The sequence below is a fragment of the Bos indicus x Bos taurus genome, chromosome 1 (genome assembly GCF_003369695.1).
Source record: "Bos indicus x Bos taurus breed Angus x Brahman F1 hybrid chromosome 1, Bos_hybrid_MaternalHap_v2.0, whole genome shotgun sequence".
Lineage (NCBI taxonomy): Eukaryota > Metazoa > Chordata > Mammalia > Artiodactyla > Bovidae > Bos > Bos indicus x Bos taurus.
In genome coordinates, this window is record NC_040076.1 from 151597043 (window position 1) to 151624206 (window position 27164).

The window sequence follows — 27164 nt, forward strand, 5'->3', positions numbered from 1 at the left end:
TATAACTGTCTTTTAACTATCAAAACATTATAACTGTCTTACAACAGTTATTAAAATGTAACTTCCCTAATTACCTGGAAAATCCCATGGATGGAGAATCCTGGTAGGCTACAGTCCATGGGGTTGCAAAGAGTCAGACACAAGTGAGTGACTTCACTGGCAGAGCTGGGGTTTTACATTGTGTGTGACCCCTTGCTCTCTGCTTCTCCTGCACATGGGATCCTGGGCTCCATGAGGACAGAGAGCATCTCCCTACACGGTGTCCCACGAGGCAGTGCTCAGTGAATGCTTACCAAGGTAGTTAAATTTTAAGAAAAATCAAGTAAAATTAAATGCTCTAACTGGCAAGATTTTTCCTTTCTTGTTTTCTGGATTATTTCACAGAATAATCAGAAGAAATAGTAACAGTAAACATTTTAAAATTCAAAGATAGCAGACTGATGGCAAAAAAGCTCCCCAGTGTATGAATCTTTGGTTAGAAAAATTCAGTTCAGTTCAGTCGCTCATTCATGTCCAACTCTTTGCAACCCTGTGAACCACAGCACGCCAGGCCTCCCTGTCCATCACCAACTCCCAGAGTCCACCCAAACCCATGTCCATTGAGTCGGTGATGCCATCCAACCATCTCATCTTCTGTCGTCCACTTCTCCTCCTGCCCCTCAATCTTTCCCAGCATCAGGGTCTTTTCCAATGAGTCAGCTCTTCACATCAGGTGGCCAAACATTGGGAGTTTCAGCTTCAACATCAGTCCCTCCAATAAACACCCAGGACTGATCTCCTTTAGGATGGACTGATTGGGTCTCTTTGCAGTCCAAGGGACTCTCAGGAGTCTTCTCCAACACCACACTTCAAAAACATCAATTCTTTGGCGCCCAGCTTTCTTTATAGGCCGGCTCTCACATCCACATATAACTACTGGAAAAACCATTGCCTTGACTAGACGGACCTTTGTTGGCAATGTCTCTGCTTTTTAATATGCTGTCTAGGTTGGTCATAACTTTCCTTCCAAGGAGTAAGTGTCTTTTAATTTCATGGCTACAATCACCATCTGCAGTGATTTTGGAGCCCCCAAAAATAAAGTCTAACACTGTTTCCACAGTTTCCCCATCTATTTGCCATGAAGTGATGGGACCAGATGCCATGGTCTTAGTTTTTTGAATGTTGAGCTTTATCTAATCTTTTTTAGAAAGATTGGATGACTAATTTTTTTTTTTCTTTTCTGGCCATGTATTATAAATTATAAAGTATTTTAAATATTTCAAAGTTCTAAGAAAAATTTAGTAATTCAGTGGTGACTTTTGAGAGAACAAGTGTTAAGGAGTCTTGGATTTACTGAATTTGGTTCATATTGGTAGGTTAATAATATTGAGTAATTAGATTATAGATTTGAGTCAGCCTTATTTTTTCTCCTCAAACTTTTGTGATGGCTGTTCTTAGATTCTTCTAAATTCGTTCAGCTCACTGCATGTTAGCCGTCAGGTCCTGATTCTACACAGGTACAAAGTGCTGCCTAGAATGCTAGTGGTTCTGTGCGACATATGAGGTGATCACCAAAAAAGTTTGAGAAGTGTTATATATACCGTATTATGCTCTAAGAGATTTCCAGCAAATACTGGCTTATTAAAGGTTTAGAGGTGTCCTTCCAATGGAAAAAAAAGAAAAAATACTTCAGGAGTTTTCAGATCACACATCACCGCAAAACCCTCTTGTTCCTAATGTCTGTCAACATTGTGTTTTTAAAAACACATATTTTTTTCAGGTTACGTATCATTCACCTTATATCATCCTATAAATCTTTCAAAACCAGATTTGTTGCCCTTGCTCTAGAAGCACTTTGAAGAATGGCAGACTTAAACTTTTGTGCCGTACATTAATTATAGAGAAATACTTCACGTGTATTCCCTACACATTTTGAGTAGAGAGTAATGGATAAGATGCTGGATTTGGCACCAAAGACCTGGAATCAGATACCCTTTCTTCTGTGTCTTAGCTCAGCAGTGCCACAGATTATTTGATCACTTAAAACTTTTTCTAAAAAGTTTGCTCTAATAGAATTGTTTTGAAGGTCAAATGAATAAAATATGTAAAATATTTTGTGTGATGCCTAGCACATGTTTGGTGTGTGGGTACATGCTCAGTCGTGTCTGACTCTTTGTGATCCCCATGGATTGTAGCCTGCCAGGCCCCTCTGTCCATGTAATGCTCCGGGCAGGAATACTGGAGTGGGTTGCCATTTCCTACTCCAGGAGATATTCTTTACCCAGGGATCAAACCCGCATCTCTTGCATCTCCTGCGCTGGCAGGCAGATTCTTTACCACTGTTGCCACCTCTGCGTTACTCAGTAACTAGGTATTCTCATTATTAGTCCTGCAGAGATGAGTTTGTCAAGAATCAACATAAAGATCTGTAGCTTCCTTGCTTCTTTTGAATGAATCAAATGGCTCCATTTTATTGAAACTGAATTTCTTGAATATAACCATGCTAAATTTAACTCTAAAATTACATTCTTAAAATAAATATAAAAGTGTTTAATTGCTCTTCTGTTGTCAGTTATCTGTGCCCTTTTTTTAAATTGAGGTGGTAATCAGGTTGGATTCAAGATCAAATGTAAAAGGCCAAATTTGACCAGAGAGTGTTTTTAGAATTCGCTATATAGCTGTGATCACTATACCAAAATAAATTCCCTGGGAAATTTAATCTTGTTTTTAAGTCATTTTTTAAGGTTAATTTTATTATTATTATTAAATTTTTATCATCACCTCAGTGATAGATGTGGCAAGTTACCATTATCACCTAAACAAAAAGCTACATTTTCTAAGTGGGTACGACCAGAAGACCTCACCAACAACCCTACGATGATTTATACAGTGTCTAGTTTCAGCATAAAGCAGGTAAACATATATTTTGTATAACTTTACATGAAAAGCTAACATTTTAAAGTTATTTGAATATGCATTTGCCTCTTTTTTTTAGATTTTTATTTATTCGTATGCATTAGTATGATTGAAGAAATTATTCGTCTCGCATTTGACTTAGACATACTGAGATGTAATAACTCTTGAACAGTTAAATAGATTTTTGTGCACTCTATTGATATATGCTTGCAGATGAGAATAATTGAGAATAGGAATTTTATATTTGATGAGAGAATAAATAGAGCAGATAGAAAGGTATTGGGCTTATTTAAAACACTTCAGTGGCAGCACAACTCTATGACTTGATTGTAAACTTTATTAATGACATATTAGCCTTGCAGTCATAGATTTTTTCACATTAGTATGAAAATAATGCTCCTGAAATACCGTGATTCAAATTTTTTGATGTGTGTATTGATTTTAATTTGTCATATTGTAATTAACCAACTTTTAAAAAATGCTTGTAATTTTTTGTCATTAAAAAATGTAATTCAATTGAGTTTGCTTTTATTCATGTAAGAATACATCATGCATATTTAATTATTCTAAAGTAACTTAATTGAAATACTTGTTTTTCCCGGGATTTGTACAAACAAAGTATGTGTTAGTTGGCACTATGGCATTTCTATTTATTATTTTCCTATTCAAGCAGCAGTCAAGATATTGTATAAAAAGGCTCTAGATGGAATGCTTAAATACTGTGGTAATGTTGAAATTGCATGAGTAAATGAATGTAGTAATAATTTTTATTAACAGACAATAGTATCAGATTGTTCTTTTGTGGCATCACTGGCCATCAGTGCAGCTTATGAAAGACGATTTAATAAGAAGTTGATTACCAGGTAAGATTTTATATTTGTCCCTTTAGCCCTTTTCATGGAATTGTCTCTTACTTGGAAATAGAAGCTTAGGCTTTGTCTGCACAGAAAAGGCATATCACTTAGAACTGTTACGGCCTTTGAGTGTCAAGCAGATGGTTTGTGAATGTGGAAGGATTTGCTAAGACAATCTAAGAACATATGCACATATAGTTAGAATAATATAAATGAAATAAATGAGATTGGTCAAATTAAAATCATATCATATTTATAATTTGACTGTACTATATAGTAGCCACAAGTCTCATGTGGATACTACACACTTGAAATGAGCTAGTGAATTTGGATAGGCTATAAGTGTAAAATGGATCAGATTTTGAAAACAACACACAAAAAAAATATCTATTGGAAAATGTCTCAAAGTTTTATATCATTTATTGAGATAATGTTTTTAATGGGTTAAATAAGACATTAATATAAAACATATATAATACAGCATTATATAGGTCTGTAATATAGTATAACATAATATATGTAATATTTTTGTTGGCTAGAACAATGTACTGAAATGTTACCATGAAATCCTTTTTCTTTCAATTTTTGGAAGTTTTATTAGCTTAAAATTATTCATTATAAAAATTAAGCATTATAATTTTTTTGTACAGCTTTTCCTGAGTTTTTGTTAAGTCCTGAAAGAACAAAGGTAAATAGATACAGACCTTAGTTTCAAGTCATTTGCCATCTTGGATAAACAAAGCTTGTAAATAAATCCTATGCAGTTTGAGAAAGAAAATTGATACTGATAGTTTCTGCGAGTATCTTACTAGATACTTTTGTTGCTCTGCTAACTTTATGTCAGAGTTACAGTTTCCTTAGTTGTGGTTAACTGAAATGGTCTCTTTATGTTTTAGAGCCAATAGTAGATTATTTTAACTAGTTTAAAATATATCCACTTACTAGAAAATTTATTAGAGGATATAATTAAAAATGAGCATTTTTAAGAATATTATGAAATGTATGCCCTATTGTATGATCTCGTAAGACACTGTCTTCATTTATTTATATTAAATAAAAACTTTGAGATGAAATTCTTTTTCCATTACAGGTCTATTATAGACAAATATTCTTACATTTATTTTTGTAAAATTACTAAGACAATACCATATGTCTAAATAAAATTAATATTCTGCATAGTAGTTTATATTGAATATTAATGTTGGTATTTCACCATTTCTTTCCCTTACTAAAGCATAATTTATCCTCAGAATAAGGATGGTGAGCCAGAGTACAATCCTTGTGGAAAGTATATGGTAAAACTTCACCTCAATGGTGTGCCCAGAAAGGTGAATAACGTTTCTCTCCATATCAACCCCTTCTTTCTTCCCTACCTTTGAATCTTAAGTAGAGTCATTAAGAAATGTTATTTATGTAAACATTTAAAAAGTCAGTTTAGTTGATTTTGACTCTGTGATATTATACATATTACTACCAATAACATCATCAATAATAATTAAAAATAAAAAATCATGGCAAGCATAAAGTCTTTTAAAAATGAGTTTGGGAAAATTTATAGAAAGCTCCAAGAAGTAGCATTGAGCTAATGTTTGCTTATCCTTAAAATGAATTTTAATCTGGTGGTCATTTATAACCTTTTTGATTAAAAAGATATCAGACACACTTAAGTCCATTAGAACAATTTATGTGTGTAAATCGAGGTGTAAGACACCTTTAATATTGTTTTCCTTTGTGAAATATATACATAGTTTTAAATTGCAAATCTTTCTCTAAGGATTCCGAACGATCTTGTAAGGGCCTTGCATTGTTAGGATTCTCTAGTTCCTGTCAGCTCATTAAGTCCAGGGATCAACATTAGTATCCCTTGGGAATTTGCTGGGCTTCCCAGGTGGTGCTGGTGGTAAAGAACTCGCCTGCCAATGTAGGAGACATAAGAGACATGGGTTTGACTACCTGGGTCGGGAAGACCCATGGAGGAGGGCATGGCAACCCACTCCAGTATTTTTGCCTGAAGAGTCCCATGGACAGAGGACATTGCAAATAATTGGACACGACTGAAGTGACTTAGCATTCATGCACATAGGAATTTGTTAGAATTTCTGAACTTGGGCCTCATCCTGGACCTGCTGAATCAGAATACACATTTAAACAAGATTCCACACTGATTCTAGTGTGGGAAGCTTAGAAGTTACTCTCTAGTTGAATAAGAATCAAACTTTGGGGTGCACAGAATCATTTGGAGTGCTTGTTAAGAAAGATTCCTGGCTCCACCCCCAAAGCATCTGATTCAGTAGGTCTGCAGAAGGGCCAGAATTTGCATATCTAACAGGTTTCTAGGTGATGGTGGTGATGTTGTCTGAGAACAACCTTTCAGAATGATTGCTCTAGTTAATTTCTTAAGGACTAAACAGAATTATTGAGAATGGTTTTCCTGAACTATAATTTGTAAATAATCTCTGGTTTAAAGAATCTTTCAAAATGCAGTTGCATAGTTTCTCTATTAATAAATCAAAATTCTTTTTATTCTGTTTCCCAAATCACTCTATAATGTGAATTAGAGGCTGCATGTTTTTGGTGATTATTTCTCTGCTTCTATATTATTTAAATGTATTATTTAGCCATAATGTTTTACTACTAAGTATAGCATGAATCTTTTTGCAGATTTAGGGTACTGTTGTTATTTCCCTTAGTAGTGAGAGGTCCTTTTGTAAATCATTTTAGATATAAAGTACATTTCTAGAATCCCTAATAATTTTGTTGGTAGATCCATAACATTTTCCAACCAATTGGCTCCAGGTTAATACCTGAGAGGAAGATTAAGTTGTAAACCTTAAGAAAGGCATCACAAAACATTTTATAATTGATCAGTTTCCAGAAATATGAAACTACCATTAACTTAGTAATTGACATAGCATGCCTTTTATTTTATTCAGTATAAGAGGTGTGGAAGTTTTTTGATAGAAAAGATTTTAAGATATTTTGTACCACCCAAAGAAGTTAATGTTCTCTTTCTCCAGGTGATAATTGATGACCAGTTACCTGTTGATCACAAAGGAGAATTGCTCTGTTCCTATTCTAACAACAAAAGTGAATTATGGGTTTCTCTCATAGAAAAGGCATACATGAAAGTCATGGGAGGTTATGATTTCCCAGGATCCAATTCAGTAAGTAATAAGATGATCCAGACACAGGCTTATGCTACCTAATACGATTATTCTAAGTTTGAAAGATTGTAGATGATGTATTTGGTTTAAATGAAAACATTATCAGCCCCTGAAAAATATTGACCAACCAGTTGTTATGGGAGTGCATGTTTTCTTTTGTAAGATTATTTGCACGTTGTGTAGATTTAGTATTCAGGAAAGCCTGAAGTGTATGTGTCTACTGTTCTGGTGGGATACAGGGCCAAATAAATGTAGTGTACCTTTCCAAAGAACCTCTCAAATCAAAGGGATGATTCATATTGTCATCCTTCTGTGGTTTTTTTTTAATATATAAATTCAGGCTCAAGGACTTTGGGGTTAGTTTTTCCCAACCTTAACACAACTTTATCTGTAAAATCAAGGTATCTGCCAGTGTCCTTTAGTTGTCAACTACAGCCTTACGCCAGAAATTCTTCAGACTAGCATGACTTTAAATTATAACACTGATGAGCCTGTGGCCTTAGAAAAGGTGTTTACCCTTTCTTAGCTTCTTTGCTTGTCTGTAACATGAGGATAATACCCACCTCTCAAGAACTATAAAGATTAAATGAAGTAATATATGCAAATCACCTATTACTCTTTCCTGGTTAGTATCCTAGCCCAGTGCCTGGCCTCCTTCATCCTGCTGCTGCTTATAATGCTAATCAAAGAATATATAGGTCATAGTTAAAGGTAGAAGGATGTTAACAAATTTCTTCCCAGCCTCCATGTTCAGTTTCTCTGTCCTTCAAATATTTTTAGTTTAGCTTTCTCATCCATTGCCTGTTGATTTACCGAGTCAACTGTCATCATCATCATCAAAGCAGTTTTTCCTATTAAATGTTTTGAGTTTTCATCAGATATATCAGTAAATGTATTCTGGAAAAGCAGCAGAGAATGTGAGGAAAAGACAGGCTTGTGCTTAAATCCAGATGGGAATTTGAGTTAAGTAAGAGGTTTATTTTTCTGAAGAAGGAAAATGCAACCCACCCAATAATAAAAGATTTATTATCCCTGGAGAGGGAAATAGCAACCCACTCCAGTATTTTTGCCTGGAAAATCCCGTGGACCGAGGAGCCTGGCGGGCTACAGTCCGTAGGGTCGCAAAGAGTCGGACACGGCTGAGCATACGCATACAAGAGATTCATACGGATAGAAAACAACTTACTGCCTTCTGATTTATTCCTATCAGAATCATCATATCAGATCAGTGGGATTTAATGGCGTACCCTGGGGACTTATTTAGGCGCTTGAAAACCACAGTGACCGTCCTAACTGGGTTTATGTTGCAGAACATTGATCTTCATGCCCTGACCGGGTGGATACCAGAAAGGATCGCCATGCACTCCGACAGCCAGGCTTTCAGCAAGGATAGCTCGTTCCGAATGCTTTACCAAAGGTGAACACTTCTCTCTCTCTCTCTTGTGCTAAAAGAGGCCATTTAAGCGCTTCATGTCTTGTTGAGAATGGATACTGCAGAGGCTGTCATTCTCAGTTATTAGGGAAGTTGTGTTTTTAAAATACTCACTTGATGCACTCGCTCCAGCCAGCCCTCAGAGACGCTTGCAATTAATCCAGATGGTAGATAATCCAAAACATTTGGATAAAGGAATATTGGAAAGACTATTTTGTACTTCCTGAGTACTTACCAATTTGAGGGAAGGTGGGAAAAGAGGAGGGTGAGAACATAAAGATAGCTTACGCCTTAAATGGATCATCCATGTGAAGAGCTGGAAAACTGTCTGTACAGTAATACACATTCAGTCTTGAAACCAGAAAGCTCAGTGATTTGACGAAGAAAATTATACAGTTTTGGGAGAAATGCATTTGGTATTTTCCATCTTCACCTTTATTTGTAAATCATTTGAAAATTTAGCATTTATTTTTCTTCATTGATAGGTTTCTGAGAATTAGTTTGTCTAAAACTGGGAGGGAAAAGAAATAAATGTGATAGTTTTTTCTGATTTGCTGTAAAATAAAAATGTACTTCTCTGGTGGGTGTTGAAAATAGCCTGTTTTAGAAAAGATTTCCACTTGGTGGAAATTTTGATGTAAAGGAAAGATGGTGTAATCTGAGGTACGGATGTGTTTACCTTTGGTTGTTGATCTGTTGGGTCCATTCCAGATTTCACAAAGGAGACGTCCTCATTACTGCATCCACTGGAGTGATGACCGAGGCTGAAGGCGAGAAGTGGGGCCTGGTCCCCACACACGCGTACGCTGTGCTGGACATCAGAGAATTCAAGGTTCCGCCTCACGTTTCATTTCCCTTGCTTTTCTTGTTTGCTAGTAAGACATCGCAAGCATTCCAAATAACATATGAGCTTTTTAAATACTGATAAGTCAAGATTTAGACCAAGTTTGAAAACCGTTCTACCTGTTACATTAAACAACTTGACCTCTCCCATTGGAGGTGATGAATTAAAAGGTGGGAAATGTAAAGACCGTGGCAGTGGCAGTACAGATATTGACAATGCAACAGGAACGTTGTGTGCCTCTTTTTTTTTTCCATAAAAGTAGTAGGGTTGAGGTGAACACACGTCCCTCGAGGCTCTGGGCTGTCTGTTGGGTTTGGGGCTCAGTCACAGGGTCAGACTGTAGAGCCTTCAGTGAATACTTGTGCCCAGATGAAAAATAAGAGGATACCTATGAGTAAGAAGCATGCCAGCGGGTTTGCACGTGTTTTCTAGCAGCCCTTGCACCGGGAGGCCTTTCTCAGGCCCTTCCTCTGTGCTCTGATACTGGCACAGTGACTTTTATTTTCTCTCGTGTTATTGCTTCGTTTTTTTCACTGAAAAATATGTCTGTACAATGGATTAGAAAATATAAAAATCATTAAGGAAAGAGCTCTCTTTCCCTTATGGTATAGAAACTAAGCTGTTTAGTTACTGAAAAGTTTAACTAGCTGTATATTCCAGTTTTCCTGCTTAAATTTACAGAAAGAAGTAGTGATCAATCACCAAGAACAGGGTACTAACTGTGTATTTAAATTGATTTTCTTATGTGGCACATGGAACTATATGCATTATGAAGGCATATGAATTATGAAGGCAGTAGGGATGTGCTGCAACATCTAAAAATTTATAGTCTTAAAGCCACTATTGTGCCACTAAGCATTCTGTATAGAATTTTCTCTCCCTTTAAAAGTGGCATAAAAATTGACTGCATAAAGCAAAAAAATAAAAAAATTTATGTGAGTTAAACTGAAATATCTGTGTTTGTTTAGGAATGTATCTTGCCACACAAACCAAGTAAAACATTGAGAGTAACAGTTGCTATTATTTAATAATAATTTTACTGTTAGAATATCCTTTGAGATAGACGTTAATGAATGTATCTGGCAAGAGATTTAAATTTAGACAATGAAATAGTTTGAAAGGAAGCTTGAATGTGAGGAAAATTTCTGTAAAGATACACCATTTACTTCAAGAAATAAGTATTTGTTCTGATTGTTTAGAAGAAACTGGAAAAATAACATTTAAGAGAAAAACAGGTACCTGTGGTTTGACTTGAAAACAAAGCATTAAAAAATTATTAAATTTCGGTGAAGTAAGCTTCTCAAATAATAGCCTTGTTAAGAATCAGCAGCATTATTCACACAGTATCAGTTTGATGTGTCAGTTATTGTGTAGTGATAAAGGTCGCTTGTGTTTTCTGTACTTTAGATCGCGGTGTGATGCTGTGCAGCCCTGCGTGGGGGACAGCGTGGTGGTGTGATAGTTCCGTACCTCACGGAACAGTCGCCACAGTCACCGTCTGTCCCCATACGAAGCTGTCACAGTGTTATTGACTGTGTTCCCGGCGCTGAACCTGTCATCCCGTTGCCTGTTTGTTTTGCAGCTGCACTTTGTGCTTCTTTATCTGCCTCGCCTGTTTTGCTCACAGCCCCCCACCCCATCCCACGCAGGCGGCCGCCTGTCTTCTTCTGTATCTGTGGATCTGCTTCTGTACTGTTTGCTCATTTGTTCTGTTTTTTACATTCCACACATAAGTGAAATCATACAGTATTTTTCTTTCTCTCACAGTTTCACGTAGCATAATACCCCCAAGACCCATGACAAATAGCAAGATTTCATTCTTTTTTAATGGCTAACATTTCACTGTATATATGTATACCGGTTTTGTTTTGTTTTTTTTTATCCATTCATCCGTCAGTGGACACTTAAGTTGCTTCCATATCTTGGCTCTTGTATACAATGTTGCAGTGAACGTTGGTGGGCATATGTTTTCCAGATTAGTGTTTTCGTTTTCTATGGACAAATGCCCAGAAGTGAAATTGCTTGATCATATGGCAGTTCTGTTTTTAATTTTTTTGGGGGGTCCCCATACTGTTTTCATAATGCCTACACCCAGTTCACATTCCCACCCAAAGTGCATTTCTTTGCATCCTTGCCAACGTTTGTTATTTGTTGTCTTTTTTACTGTAGCTGTTCTGACAGGTGTAAAGTGATGTTGCATTGTGGTTTTCTTTTACATTTTCCTGATTAGTGATGTTGAGTATCTTTTCATATATGTGTTGGCCATCTGTATATCATCTTTGGAAAAAATCAATGTGCAAGTCCTTTGCCCATTTGTTTAATTAGGTTCTATTTTTCTGTTGCTGAGCTGTATGAATTCTTTGTATGTTTTGGATATTATCCCCTCATCAGATAAATTATTTGCAAATATTTTCTCCCATTCAGTAGGTGGCCTTTTCATTTTGTTGATAATTCCTTCACCTTGCAAAGTTTCGTAGTTTGATGTAACATTGTTTGTTTGTTTTTGCTTTTGTTTCCCTTGCCTGAGGACACAGATACAAAAATACTTCCAAGGACCATACTGCTTATGTCTTCCTCTAGGAGCTTAATGGTTTCAAGACTTACATTTAAGTCTTTAAATCCATTTTGAGATTATTTTTGTATATGGTGTAAGATATGGTTCCCGTTCCTTTTTTTTAACATGTAACTGTCCAGGTTTCCTAACACTTTTTATTGAAGAAACTTTTTTTCCCTCTGTGTGTTTCTTCTGGCTCCTTTGTCATAAATTAGTTATAAGTGTGGGTTTATTTCTGGGCTCTGTACGCTCCACTGATACATGTGCCTGTTTTTGGGCCAGTACCATGTTGTTTTGATTACTGTAGCTTTGTAGTTTGGTGTGAAATCAGAGAATTGTGAGACTTCATAGCTTTGTTTTTCTTTCTCAAGGTTGTTTCGGCTATTTGGGGTCTTTTGTGTTTCTGTACAAGTTTTAGTTATTTGTTCTAGTTCTGGGGAAATCGTCATTGGTATTTCCTCAGGGACTGTAGTGCATCTGTGGATTGCCTTGGGTTATATGGCACTTTAACAGCATTAACTCTTTGCTCCGTGAGCATGGTATGGCTTTCCGTTTGTTTGTGTCATCTTTAATTCCTTGCCTCCGTGTCTTACAGCTTTCAGAGTGTAGGTCTTTCACTTCCTTGGTTAGTTTTGTTCCTCAGTGTTTTATTATTTCTGTGGCAATTGGAAATGAAGCTGTTTTCTTAATTTCCCTGATCGTTGTTAGTGTATAGAAGCATAACAGATTACTGTATGTTAATCTTGTGTCCTATAGTGCTACCAAATTCATTTAGTAGTTCTGATAGTTTTTTGGTGGCATCTTCAGGATTTTCTGTGTATAGTATCATGTCTCGTGCAAACAGTGATAGTTCTGTGTCTTACTTAACAATTTGGATTCCCTTTATTTATTTTGCTTGTCTAATTGCCGTGGCTAGGACTGAATAAAAGTGGCAGGAGTGGACATCTTGTCTTGTTCCTGATCTTAGAGGGGATGTTTTCTGTTTTTCACTGTTGAGAATGAAGTTTGCTATAGGCTTGTCATATACGGCCTTTATTATGTTAAGGTCCCTCTGTACCTACTTTGTTGAGAGTTTTTATTGTAAAGAGATGTTGAATTTTGTTAAAGCTTCTTCTGCCTCTATGGAAATGACCATATGATTTTTATTCTTCAATTTGTTAATAGGGTGTTACCCCTTGTTTGATTTGCAAATGTTGAATCGTCCTTGCATCCATGGGATAAATCCCACTTGATCATGGTGTGTGACCTTTTAATATATTGTTGAGTTGGGTTTGCTAATATTTTGTTGAGGATTTTTGCATCTGATGCTCATCAGTGACACTGCCTATGGTTTTCTTTCCGTGTGGTATTTTTAGTTTGGGTATCAAAACTGCTGGTCTTTGAGAATAAGTTTGGAAGCATTCCTTCATTTTCAGCTCTTTGGAATACTTTGAGAAAGATAGATGTTAATTCTTCTTTAAACATTCAATAGAATTCACCCATAAAACTCTCTGGTCCTGGACTTTGTTTGTGGAGAGTTTGTAAATTACTGGTTCAACTTCATCACTGGTCGTTGATTGGTTCGTGTCTTGTGTTTCTTCCTGATTCCATCTTGAGAGATTGTACGTTTCTAGGAATTTATTCATTTGTTCCAGGTTGTCCATTTTACGGGTGTATAATTGTTTGTAGTAACTTCTTATGATCATTTGTACTTCTGTGATGTCAGTCGTAACTTCTTTCTTATTTCTTATTTGACTTATTTGGGCTCTCTTTGTTGATTAGTTCAATTAAAATTTGTCAGTTTTGTTTATATTTTCAACAAACCAGGTCTTACTTTCACTTATCTTTTCTTTCTTTTTTTTTTTTTTAGTTTCTATTTCATTTATTTCTGCTCTCATCTTTATGATTTCTTTCCTTCTACTAACTTTGGGTTTTGTTTGTTTTTTTCCTACTGCCTTTAGGTATAAAGTTAGGTGTTTGAGATTTTTCTTTATTTCTGAGGAAGTCTTGTATCACTGTAAACTTCCCTTTTAGAATTGCTTTTGCTGCATCTCATAGATTGTGATTGTTGTGTTTCCATTTTTATCTATCTCAAGATATTTTTAAATTTCCTCTTTGACTTCTTCAGTGACCTATTAGTTGTTTAGTTGCAGGTTGCTTAGCTTTTATGTGTTTGTGGTTTTTGCAGTTCTTTCTTGTGGTTGATTTCTAGTCTTAGATTCTTGTGGTCAGAAAAGATGTTTGATGTGGTTTCAGTCTTTTTAAATTTATTGAGACTTGTTTTGAGGCCTGGTGCGTGATTTGTCTTGGAGAATGTTCTATGTGCACTTGAAAAGGATGTGTATGCTGCTGGTTTTGGATGGGATGTTCTGTAGATATCTGTTAAGTCCATTGGGTCTAATGTGCAATATAAGTGGTTTTCTTAATGATGATTTTTCTGCCTAGGTGATTTATCCGTTGATACAAGTGGCATGTTACTACCTCCTAGTAATATTGTGTTACTGTTCATTTTTCCCATTATGTCTGTTAATATTTGCTTTATGTATTTGGGTGCTCTTATGTTGAATGCATATGTATTTAAAATTGTATCTTTTTCTTGGATTGATCCATTGTCTCTTGTTACAGTCTTTGTTTTAAACTCTATTTTGTCTGATACAAAGTATTGCTATCCCAGCTTTCTTTTTGTTTCCATTTACATGGAATACCTTTTTCCATACCCTCACTTGGAATCTGTGTGTGCCTTTAGATCTGAACTGAGTCTCTGTAGGCAGCATTTATATGGGTCTTGTTTTCTTTATTTTTATTGTTTTATTTTCTTTATCCACTGTATGTCTTCTGATTTAGTCTGTTTACATTTAAAGTAATTATTGATAGGTATTTGTTCATCATTTAGGGTTATTTTTGTAGTTTTTTGGCTCCTTTCTTCTTTTGTTTTCTTTCATTGTGATTGATGACTGTCTTTAGTGTTATGTTTGGATTCCTTCCTTGTCTTTTCTGTGTGTATCTATTAGAGATTTTTGACTTGTGGTTACCATGAGGTTTGTGTGCTGTATGCTGTGCTCAAACACTCAGTTGTGTCTGACTCTTTGTGACCCCACGGACCGTAGCCTTCCAGGTTCCTCTGTCCGTGGGATTCTCCTGGCAAGAATACCATAGTGGGGTGCCATTTCCTCCTCCAGGGGATCTTCCTGACCCAGGGACTGAACCCACGTCTCTTATGTCTCCTGAATTGACCAGCAGATTCTTCACTACTAGCGCCCCCTGGGAAGCCCCAAGGTGTGCGTATTGCAATACATACATGTCATGTGTGTGTGCATATGCATATATTTACACATGATTGTTTTAAGTTCACATCCTTTTAAGTTCAGATGCATCCTAACAACTATGCATTTTTACTGACACTGTCCACATTTCATGTTTCTGGCATCACATGTTACATCTCTTTGTTATACGTATCCCTTCAGTTCAGTTTAGTCGCTCAGTTGTGTCTGACTCTTTGTGACCCCATGGACTGCAGCACGCCAGACTTCCCTGTCCATCACCAACTCCCGGAGCTTGCTCAAACTCACGTCAGCGATGCCATCCAACTATCTCAACCTCTGTCGTCCCCTTCTCCTCCTGGCTTCAGTGTCCCAGCATCAGGGTCTTTTTCAGTGAGTCAGTTCTTTGCATCAGGTGGCCAAAGTATTGGAGCTTCAGCTTTGGAATCAGTCCTTCCAATGAACACCCAGGACTGATCTCCTTTAGGATGGACTGGTTGGCTCTCCTTGCAGTCCAAGGGACTCTCAAGAGTCTTCTCCAACACCACAGTTCAAAAGCATCAATTCTTCGGCACTCAGCTTTCTTTATAGTCCAACTCTCACATCCATACATGACTACTGGAGAAAGCACAGCTTTGACTAGATAGACCTTTCTTGGCATGTCTGTATCTCTTACCATACTTTTAAGTTATATATGTATCCCTTAACCATACATATTGTGCATATAGATGATTTTACTGCTTTTGTTTATTAACCTTTCTACTAGCTTTATAAGTAATTTATCTTCTGGCTTTACTCTGTGTAGTGTGTGTGTGTGCGCGCGTGCGTGTGTGTGCGTGAGTCCCGACTCTTTGTGATCCCATGGATTGTAGCCCGCTGGGCTCCCGTGTCCATGGGATTCTCCAGGCAGGGTTGCTGAAGTGGGTTGCCATTTCCTTCTCCTGAGGGATCTTCCCAACCCAGGGATCGAACCCTGGTCTCCTGCATTGCAGGCAGGTTCTTTCCCATCTGAGCCACCAGGGAAGCCCCCTTTATTGTATACCTACATTTACCAATAAGATTTTTCCTTTTGTAATTTTCTAATTTCTGGTTGTGGCCTTTTCTTTTTCACTCAGCGACGTGCTTAGATATGTAAAGTGGGTTTAGTAGTGCTGAACTCTTAGCTTTTGTTTATCTGTGAAACTGTCTTACCTTTTCCTCAAATCTAAATGGTAACCTTACTTGGTAGAGTATTCTTGGCTGTAGGCTTTTTTCCCTTTCAGTACTTTTAATATATTGTGCCTTTCCCTTCTGACCTGCAAGGTTTATGCTATGAGTCAGCTGATGGTCATATGGGAATTTCCTTGCTCTTCTCTTGCTGATTTTAAGACTCTCTCTTTGCCAGTAAGTTTCCTATTTTAACTGCAGTGTGTCTTGGTGTAGACCTTTTTGGCATCATCTTGTTTGGGACTTTCTGAGCTTCCTGCACCTGGATGTCTGTTTTCTTGCCCAGACTGGGGAAGTTTTTAGCTATTTTTCTTCATTTAAGTTCTCTACCCCTTTCTCTGTTCTCCTTCTTAGACCCCTGTGATGTGACTGTTAGGTCAATATGCTTGATGTTGTCCCAGAAGTCTCTTAAAGTATCCTCATTTTTAAAAATGCTTTTCTTTCTCCAACCAGGGTGGTTCCACTTCTCTGTCTTCCATCTCAGTGATTCATTCCTCTGTACCATCTAATCTAGCATTGATTACTTCTAGTGCGTATTTTTTATTTTCACTATTGTATTCCTCAGCGGTTTGTTTCTTTTTTGTATTTTCTAACTATTTATTAAACATCTCACTGTGTTCATGCATTCTTCTCCTGAATTCATTGAACATCTTAATGATCATTACCTTGAACTCTTTATCAGGTAGATGGTTAGTTCTTCTTCTGGGGTTTCTTTGTTCCTTCACTGGGGACCTTTTCTTCTTTTGCCTCTTTCTGCCTCATTTTCTTTTTGTTTTTATGTGTTAACTATGTCACTTGTGTTTCTTGGTCTTGTAGAAGTGGAGACGTCCCTGTGGAGGAGACGTTCTGTGGGCCCAGTGGCATACCCCTCCACTCAGCCAAGCTCGGTGCCCGAGTGGTGCCCTCTACAGGTTGCGTGGGCCCCTCTGAGGGGCTGACTACCATGAGCCCAGTTGGATGCCAGGCCCTGCTTCACGCATAGGCTGCCAGCCACGGGTGGGCACAGTCAGGTCCCAGAGCAACTGTCTGAGCAGCCCAGGGGAGTCTAGAGCTGGTGCTGGTGTGCTGATGGGTCGGACTGTATCCCACGATTAAGGCACTTTGGAGCGTGTGAAGATGGAGTGAAGTGTGGCCTGGTGATGGGTTTCTTTACCATGATGATGCTCACATTCATATCAAAATGCTATGAAAGTTACTGAGCAGAAACACAACCAGCCTGAGCAGGCTTCTCACACGATGGAATTGGCTCCGGTTTCCTTTTGAAAGGTTGCTGCTGCGAGCCCCGTGTCATGCCGGGATTTGTGATCTCCGGAGGAGAGGATTTCAATCCGAGTTCAGAGATGAAGCATGACCACTTGGAGCTTTCTGTATAGCAAAGTTTTATTAAAGTATAATAGAGGTAGAGATAGCTTCTGACAGACATCAGAGGGGACAGAAAGAGTGCCCCCTTGCTAGCTTTTAGCAAGGTGTTTTATGTCTCTTAGCAAGCCATTAATCAGACAAGAGAGACTTCTCAAGGCTGAGGGAGTGTCACCAGGCCCCTCTCCCACAATATGCATTTTTGAGATAGGATGGCAGAGGTGTGTCATCCCCCGGCCATAAATCAATTGACAGGAATACTGGTTTATTGAGCCATCATCAGCCCAAGGTTTGAGAAAAGGAAAAAAGTTAGTCTCAGGCGGAACTATCTTGAAGAAAGGCAGTTTCCAAAGCAAACACATAGTTTCATGAATAGCTTAAGAACATTTCCACGAGGCAAACATTGGTTAGCTAGCTTGAGGCAGAACCAGGTGCCCTCCACACAGAATTAAAAGGCGCCTGTTAATTCTGTGTGGAGAAGGGAAAGGACGCCTGCCCCTTGCAGCTTGTTGCTCCTGCCGCCTGGGCCCCTGGCCGTCCTGCCTGTCGCCCTCTGCCTTTGGTTCTGTGGTCTCTTTGTAGTCAGGGTTGATGTCTCCCACAGGCTTCGTCATCTGTGTTAACATTTACGGGGGTTTCTTTATGATCTTTGGGTACAGATTTGAAGAATTTCCTGGGTTCATCATTTTTATGTTATTTGTGCTATCAGTTTTGAGATACCTTTTCTGTTTCAAAATATTTCCCTATTGATCCATTCAGGCTTTTTTCTCTAGAACTCTTTCATGCAGATTTGCCTCATCTTTGACTAAAGCTACTCCCAATCTTACATCATTTGTGACTTTCTTTACTTAGTGATATTTTCATATTAATACTTGAGTGAAAGTGTTGTCCTTTTGTTTGACTGCCTCAAACCTCTTGTGTATTTTACGACCTTCACTTTAGTCTCAGTTATCCTTGTTTGAGTAATTTTTTTGTCTCCTTGGGGTAATATTCCATAGTCCGTTTTGATGGTACATCTCCATTTTAAGCTGCTGTCTTTAAATTCAGACAGATCTTCCCAAGGGATCCCTGAGGCTTTTCCTTTGCTGCCACTACGCAGTACCTGGACATGGAATGTTTCATCATAAACCTGATTACTTTCTTAGTTCTCTAGCATTTATACCCCCATTCAGGTTCCTCTGAATTGCTGGTTTTCTATCCAAACAAAATTTGCAGCCGTGCCTTCGTGCCCTTGAATGTCAGTGATACCTGGGACCTTCCTCTGAAAAGCTTAGCAGCAATTCTTGTTTATACTTTTTACTACTCTATACTCCTCATGTTAAAGGCTGATGAAGTCCTGAAATAAAGAGATGTTCTGCTCATGTGGAAATAGGTTTCATGAATCAGAAAGGAGTTTAGCGTTTGTTGGCTGATGTGTGGCAGGGGCAGGGTGAGGCGCAAATGATACAGAAGAGACTAAGAACAGAAATTGTGTTGATGAGCTTCTCAGGAATGTAACCTTAAAGAAAACAGTCTGATTTATGTCCAAAAGTCTACCCCAGGCCATGATTTGCCACATTTAAAATAGCAAAGAAATGTGTGTGTTTTTTAAAATATCTTCCAAATTGTTTGGTTTGTGACATCATTAGAAAAAGAATACAAGTTTCTAAGTTGACTGCTTGAAATAAGACAGATCTTTTGGATTTCCATGCTCTTTTGTTTTTCTGAGTCAATGTGATCGACTCTGTAGACACACCCAGTATTTACTGAGCGTATATGGTGTTCTTTAAACTCAGTACAGACTTCTGACACAGGATAATAATGTGAACCACTTCAAGGATTTTATAGTCACACTGGGGAGACAAGACTCCTGCATTAGAAGTAGGAAATGATGTAAGATAGGATATTGTTTGTTGTAAACTAACGTAATACAGATTGTTAGCCCTGTGAACTTTAAAGGAGAGGTAGTAATTAAAATGAGAAGGGGCTTCCCTGGTGGCCTCAGTGGTAAAGAATCCGCCTGCCAGTGCGGGAGACGCAGGTTTGACCCCTGGTCTGGGGAGATTCTGCGTGCCACGGGCAACTGACTCCTTCCTGCACCACGACTGTTGGACTTGTGCTGTGGAGCCTGGAAACCGCAACAGCTGAGCCCACACACTGCAACGCCCCCATGCTCCAGAGCTCATGCTCTGCACCAAGAGAAGCCCCCACCGCGAGAGGCCCGTGCACTGCGCCTGGAGAGCAGCCCCCCTTGTCAGAGCCGGAGAAGGCCTGTGTGAAGTATCGAAGACGCAGCACGGCCGAAGATAGACGAATGATTTTTTTTAAATGATAAGAAGTTACTAGAGGATTTGCCTGTGTTCCTGCATTTAGTCTTCACAGCAGCTCAGAGAGAGCAGTGACCAACTAGGGCCCGCAGAGCTGACAAATAGTAGAGCTGAAATTTGGTACTGTTTCATTCTGACTGCAGAGTTCGTGTTCTCTGACAGTCAGTGGAGGAAGATGCTAAAGAGCATCTGAAAGCAGAGCAGTCAGAGGGGACCAGAGAGCCCGCAGGGGCAGGGGCAGCGTGAGCAGAGGCGTTCTGCGCGGGGACTGAGTGCGGGTCAGAGGGGACCAGAGAGCCCGCAGGAGCAGGCACAGCGTGAGCAGAGGCGTTCTGCGCGGGGACTGAGTGCGGGTCAGAGGGGACCAGAGAGCCCGCAGGAGCAGGCGCAGTGTGAGCAGAGGCATTCTGTGCGGGGACTGAGTGTGGGTCGCCCACGGGGCTGAGAGCAGGGCAGGGGAGAGCCAGGCATGGGGACAGGGCACTGGAAACCGGCGAGGCCACAGCACAGGAGGCCCTGAGAGGACAGGGGACACCCATGCTCTAGGGCAGCCTGGCCCAGAGGCACTTCCTGCCAGGATGAAACGTTCTGTGCCCGTGCTGTGCACGAATCTAGCTCCTAGGACACTTGGTCCTTGAGCTCTTGAAATGTGACTACTGCGACTAAGGAGCTGATTTGTAAACTTAATTATATATGACCACATGTGAGTAGTGATTACTTATGGATAGCATAGCTCTAGAGATAGGTAGCCGTTTACAGCTTCTGATCGGATATGGGGCTCAGGCAAGTGCTGATTAAAGAATAGTAATTTCGGATGTTATTTGTAGGGAAAAGAAATGATAAGTATTCAAACTGCATCCTCACTTGGAGAATGATATAACTAATAAAAATGTGGTAAAACTGTTTTGTAACTTTGTTATCTCCTGGCTTTTTTAATAGGGGCTGCGATTTATCCAACTGAAAAATCCTTGGAGTCATTTACGTTGGAAGGGAAGATATAGTGAAAATGATGTAAAAAACTGGACCCCAGAGTTGCAAAAGTATTTAAACTTTGATCCTCGAACAGCTCAGAAAATAGACAATGGTAAATAACTTTTTAATTTAATAATATGTGCTTAACATGCTTTAACAGTGTAAAATGTACTCAACTGACAAGTCATTAAGGTTTTTTTAGACTAACAAAGACATCTAATTTTTAGGAATATTTTGGATTTCGTGGGATGATCTCTGCCAGTATTATGATGTAATTTACTTGAGTTGGAATCCAGGTCTTTTTAAAGAATCAACATGCATTCACAGGTAACTTTTTTGCACATTTCAAAATATGCTTCATAGTAGTGTCCCTTTTTTCATTTAAAATGAAATTATTTGGAAAGACTAGTATTCTTTCTTTTTATCATGCCCATAGAGGGCTTCCCTAGTAGCTGAGCTAGCAAAGAATCTGCCTGCCATGCAGGAGACCCCGGTTCATTTCCTGAGTTGGGAAGATCCGCTGGAGAAAGGATTGGCTACCCACTCCAGTGTTCTTGGACTTCCCTGGTGGCTCAGCTGGTAAAGAATCTGCCCGCAGTGTGGGAGACCTGGGTTCGATCTCTGGGTCAGGAAGATCCCCTGGAGGAGGGCATGGCAGCCCACTCCAGTATTCTTGCCTGGAGAATCCCCATGGACAGAGGAGCCTGGTGGTCTACAGTCCATGGGGTCACAGAGAATGACTGAGCGACTGAGCACACAGCATGCAGAGAACTATCATGTAATAGTCACTCTCTTTGTATGCTTCTTGATTATGCCAAAAGAAAACAAGAAAACCTTAAAACCTAATTGTATTTGAAGCAAAACTTTTAAAAATAGCATTTCAGCTTAGCTCTGTGAGAAGCGTAATTCCGACCTCCTTGCTGATGTTGTGATGTTGTCTCCTAGTACTTGGGACGCCAAGCAAGGACCCGTGAAGGACGCCTACAGCCTGGCCAACAACCCCCAGTACAAGCTGGAGGTGCAGTGTCCACAGGGGGGCGCCGCGGTCTGGGTTTTGCTTAGTAGGCACATAACAGACAAGGTACTGGTACCCTCCTCACATCCCATACAGACTGTCTTTCAAATACAACTAGACCAACGTGAGCAAGACATGCAACTTCATCACCAGCCTGTTTCCTGTATATAGGTGGCTTGAAAATAGTGTTTTCTTAGATAAATGTTTTCCTCAAAGGAAATTGATCATTTATAATTACACACTTCAAATCTCTTTCAGAAATCATGTATGAAGAGAGTGAGGGAGTCTGTGCTTTCTAGTGAGAGTTTTAGTGTTGATTATATATGCTTTAGATCTTAAGAATATTAACATAAAAATATGCTAAGGGGGTTTTGGAAATGTTGATGCATTAGGCCTGGTTTTGTAAAGGGTAACCATAATTTTAATGGTTTTTAGAGTCTTTTTGTAGTATATTGCTTCATATAGCATATTCATCTACTGAAATTACAGTTTAATTGACATACTTTATAACACTAAATAGAAATGCTCTTAAGCTTAGAAATAATCTCCTTCTCCTCCCCTCCCCACCTACACACACACACACACACACACACACACACACACACACACACAGGAACATAGTGAGTCAATTTACCTAACCATATTGAATTATTTGTGCTTTTAGGATGATTTTGCAAATAATCGAGAATTTATCACAATGGTTGTATACAAGACTGATGGGAAAAAAGTTTATTACCCAGGTATGTTTAGTAAACAGACATTCAAACAAACATTAAAATTCTATTTGTGTGGTTAATTTGAAAAATGACAAATTTTATGTAGGTAATATACATAAATTAATGATTATGCTGATAAGACTAATAGAAACCCCTCAAACAGATGTGTGGCTATTTATGCTACTTGTGTGTGTTATTTTTTTTAATTTAGAGACCTCAGGAATTTGCAATTTCTGCACTCTAGCACATTGCCGTCAGAGCTTTATTTCTAAAATTTAAATCCTATCTTTTTCTCTGATCAGAAAATCTGTGGTTTTCTGTGGACTCATGGATAAAAAGTCCAGGCTCTTGAGTGAGATGTCTGAGGCTTCTTACACTCTGGCCTTCTCCTTAAGGCACCCTCGGCGCAGGTCTGGCTGCTCCTGAACACATCACGCCTGTGTTGCCCTCCTCTGTCTCAGTTCTTCCACCAAGAGTCTCTTCTCCCTGGCCTCTGTCCGCATATTCCTTTTCCTCTCTTCTTTGTAATGAATGTGGTTAAGATCCAGTTTATGCCATTTCCTCTGTGATGACCTTCCTGCCAGACACAGTGAATCTTGCCCTAAGGCACTGACTTACTGTGTTGAGACCATTTTGCTTTCACATCAAAAGAAAATTTTTTATCATTTACTGCGTGGTAGGAACTATGGGTTTATATTCTAGTCTGGGAGACAAAAAGAGAAAAAAAACTTAATAATGACACCTATGTAGAAAGAAATAACATAGGGTGTTCGTGACTGCTTGGTCACTTTGGTTGGGTGGCCGTGGAAGGCCTTGTTGAAAAGGAGGAAGAGAAAGTCTGAATGACGAACAGGAGTCAGTCATGCAAAGACAGAGGTAACAGCATTGCAGGCAGAGGGAATAGCCAGTGCAAGGACCCTAACATGGGCCAAACATGATGTTTCCTGGGAAGAGGAGGAAGACCAGGAGGCCTGGGCAGTGTGGTGTCAGAAGTGGTCAGATGGATGCAGGCTTAGATCACGTAAGGTTCCATCAGCCCAGCCCAGGAAAGGGTCGGAATTTTGCTCCAAGCATGATGGAAATCTTTGGAGGGTTTCAGGAAAATGACATTATCTGATGTGTGTGTGTGTGTTGTTTTTAAGAAAATTCTTTGTAGAATATATTGGAGGGGACAAAAATTGGAAGCAGAGAACCCAATTAGGTGCTTTTTATTTCTGTGAGGAGTGGCGGTGGTTTGAACTTGTGGTGGTAAAGTGGAGATGAGGAGGGGATAGGTTTGGGTTTGGTTAGGATTGTCAGGACTTGCTGAGTTAGTTGGGGATGACAGGAGTCCAGGACAACACCTGTATTTTTGGCTTGAGAAGCAGAAAGGTGTAACGTTGACAGCGATGCGGGAGCTGGGCAGGGGGCAGATCTGCTGTGGAGTGAAGCAGAAGTTAACTTTGGGTCTTGTTAAATTTGAGATCCCTATTAGCTCTCCCATTGCTGTAACCTGTTGAGATTAGATTAGAGACAAGTGGACTTAGCGCCCCGGCAGCATCTTTGACCTTGACAGGGACAGAGTGGACACAGGTGGGCTGGGATCCCAGGGGAAAGGATCGGGTGTGCCTGAGGTGAGGCTCTCTGAAGAAGGCTGTGCGGAGGACCAGGCACGGATGGCTAAGCTGGGGTCAGAAGTGGTTTTGTCGAGTTTCGTTTTGCTTGATCTTAGGAAAAGGTGGCCTTCTTCCCCCGCTGCACCGAGGCTTTCCTGAGGTTCTCTGGGATGGGCACGGCACACAGTCGGTCCAGTGATAAACATCAAGTTAAACAAGCCAGATTTTCCATGTTGATCATTATACATCCAGACACAAAGGTTGTGAGTTATGATCCTAACATTAATGTGTTACACGGCTTTTGAATTTCAAAGAACTTGTTACTCTTTGTGCTTGGATTTTTTAAAAAACAATTTCCTTCCTCTCTTACACAGAGCAACTTTGCCACTCCAGGGCGCTTTCTGGTTTAGTTTTATTTTGATCACGACACTCGGAAGTAAACTGGACTGTTCCCCATCCAACAGAAGAGTAAACTGAGACATAGGTCAGACTGCTGCAGGTCACAGGCGCGCCAGTCCTCCCCCACGCTAGGTCACACCACCTCTAAGCACAGGAGACTTACTACATTTGAGGTGCTAAAATCTCTTCCACAGGTTACATTATCAGTATTCAGTGTTTCTAAATAATATCAGCAGTATAGCATTGATCTTAAATGACTTAATCGATATGCATGAAATGACTTTATTGTATCAGCCTTGATTCATGAGCCTGTCACAGAATATCTCAGGCAGCAAAATACTGGAAATAAACCAGATCTGCACATCGTCTGAACACTAGATGGGGAAGCACACACACAGGGTGTCCACGTCACGTGGTGGCGTGTGCTGTTGCACATGCAGATTTGAAAGGAGTAAACCTGTGTAGACCAACATGGATCTCAGAAACCTGAGTGAGAAATGAGGTGCAGAGCAAGACACAGGCTGCTGCTTTTTTTAGATGCATGGTCACGTGTGTGTGTGTGTGTGTGTGTGTCTGTGTGTGTAAAAGTCGGCAGAGATGCCCATCAAATCCATCAGAGTGGAATGGAATAAGACTTAATGGTGGTGATTAAAGGAACTTTGTTTTACAAAGAAGCTAGTATGACAAAAAAAAAGATAATTGAATCCTGAGTGCTAGAGAATATAGATAACGTGTTTATATACTTCTTTGTATCTTTTTAAAAAATTTCCTCAAAAGGAAAAAAGAAGTTAATGTTGATTTTAAAATCCTCTGCCAGGAGAGAAAAATAAGTCACAGGGCAAATAGGGATTATCATATACCTCGTTGAATGTATTCCAAAAAGATTGCTTTCTGTGTATTAGAAATTATTTAATTTTCAAGTTTTAAGTAGATTAAAGTTTTAAACTGAAATTGTAATTCTTTAATACCATTGTATTTTAAAGACAGAATTAAGGGAATGTCCATCCATTTACTTATTTTTCCTACCATCAACCATAAAACTTAAAAAGTACAGAGAATAAAGTCCCATCTTCTGTAAACCTACTTGTTTATTTGCAGCTGACCCACCTCCATACATTGATGGGATTCGAATTAACAGCCCTCACTATTTGACTAAGATAAAGCTAACCACTCCGGGGACCCACACCTTTACGCTAGTGGTTTCCCAGTATGAAAAACAGAACACAATTCATTACACAGTCCGGGTAAGTAAACCAACACGACAGAATGACGATAGAAAGTGCATAACGTCTCTGCTTGTGAGGTTATCTACAAAAAGGTTTATTTATAAAGCGATGTTCGGCAAAGCTAGTACAATATTGTGGAGTTTAAAAATAAAATTAAAAAAAAAAAGATTGATCTCTATATACTGCTGAGTGTGTATTTATCTGTATAACAGTTGTGTTAAATTATGATGATGATTCATGCAGAAAATAATGTTTTTGAACAGTAACGAAATGTTTTTATTTTGAATAACATTTTGAATGAATATTTTAGGCTTTAGAGTAGTGGTTTAGTCCCGAGGCAAATGTGGTGTATTGGACCAGTAAACTCACAGAGCAATAAAAACTCCTTTAGTCTTCATAATACTTTTATTGACTTAAGAAAACCTGGAACTTACTGAAAGGAAACTGACTGCCTATAAACATATTGCTCTCATGTAACTGGGAAGGTCATTGTAATTGTGTTCTTCATAGATTTGTTTGCCTTAACTTAGTAAAGAAGCTCAGAGGAATAGATTTTTAGTGATGAAAGGGACACTGGGGAGCTGCTTTCTTAAGATGCAGAAGCCAAGGCCTCGGGGGTCGTGGTGTGTCCCAGGCCGCAGTTGGTGGCAGCGGAGCCAGGATAAGCACCCTGGCCGCCCACCTGCAGCCCTTTAGTCCTGCCTTGGTACAGGAGGCCCACAGAATCGGGGCTGTCAACTACCCCAGCTGATTTCTTAGTCTTCCGGAACATTCTAAAGTGTGTTTTTGTAAGTATACATTGTATCACTATGATTTTTTTTTTTTTTCACTCTAGGTATACTCAGCATGCAGCTTTACTTTTTCAAAGATTCCTTCTCCATACACTGTATCAAAACAGGTAAAAGAGATTTTTTTCTTTGGGTCACAGTCTCAAAGTCCCTTTTAGAAGTCCCTTTTAGAAGTCCCTTTTTTTTTCTTTCACATTTAAGTTTCTTACAAAGTAAAAACATTCGAGGATTAAGTATAGTCTCCAGTCCAGGTTGGAACACACAAACCTCAGTGGGCACTGAGTGATTCTGGGGAAAAAGTTGAATTCAGAGAAAGAAGATGCATGCAGGCCTTGGTCAGCAGGGAAGGCGGTGTGCATGAACCTTTTACACAGAATTTGAGATTGATTCTACAGGGTGGGCTGGACGTGGGCAAGAGGATTTGAGGGAGAATTCTTGGCAAGGAGGACTCAAAGACGGTGGGTAGAGACAGGGCTGAGACTGCAAAGTGGCCGGGCTGACTTGGAGAATTACACTGAAGAGATAGATGATGCAGCCACAGTGGAGAGCTGCCTTTTTTTCTTTTCAAAGGCGCAGAGGAATTTTATTGTCTTTAAAGCA

At 39.2% G+C, this 27164-nt stretch overlaps 1 protein-coding gene across 2 annotated transcripts in view; it reads left to right on the top strand.

The window, feature by feature from the left end:
• CAPN7 (calpain 7) overlaps positions 1 to 27164 on the top strand; it is a 51949-nt gene that overhangs the window by 20284 nt on the left and 4501 nt on the right. For both annotated transcript variants that reach the window (XM_027549136.1, XM_027549143.1), the window contains exons 7-18: positions 2766 to 2892; positions 3673 to 3758; positions 4984 to 5077; positions 6767 to 6913; positions 8224 to 8330; positions 9057 to 9177; positions 20793 to 20937; positions 21053 to 21152; positions 21771 to 21906; positions 22505 to 22580; positions 25649 to 25794; positions 26612 to 26674. In XM_027549136.1, the coding sequence (XP_027404937.1) occupies positions 2766 to 2892; positions 3673 to 3758; positions 4984 to 5077; positions 6767 to 6913; positions 8224 to 8330; positions 9057 to 9177; positions 20793 to 20937; positions 21053 to 21152; positions 21771 to 21906; positions 22505 to 22580; positions 25649 to 25794; positions 26612 to 26674 (1348 nt within the window). The remainder of the gene's footprint in view (positions 1 to 2765; positions 2893 to 3672; positions 3759 to 4983; positions 5078 to 6766; positions 6914 to 8223; positions 8331 to 9056; positions 9178 to 20792; positions 20938 to 21052; positions 21153 to 21770; positions 21907 to 22504; positions 22581 to 25648; positions 25795 to 26611; positions 26675 to 27164) is intronic.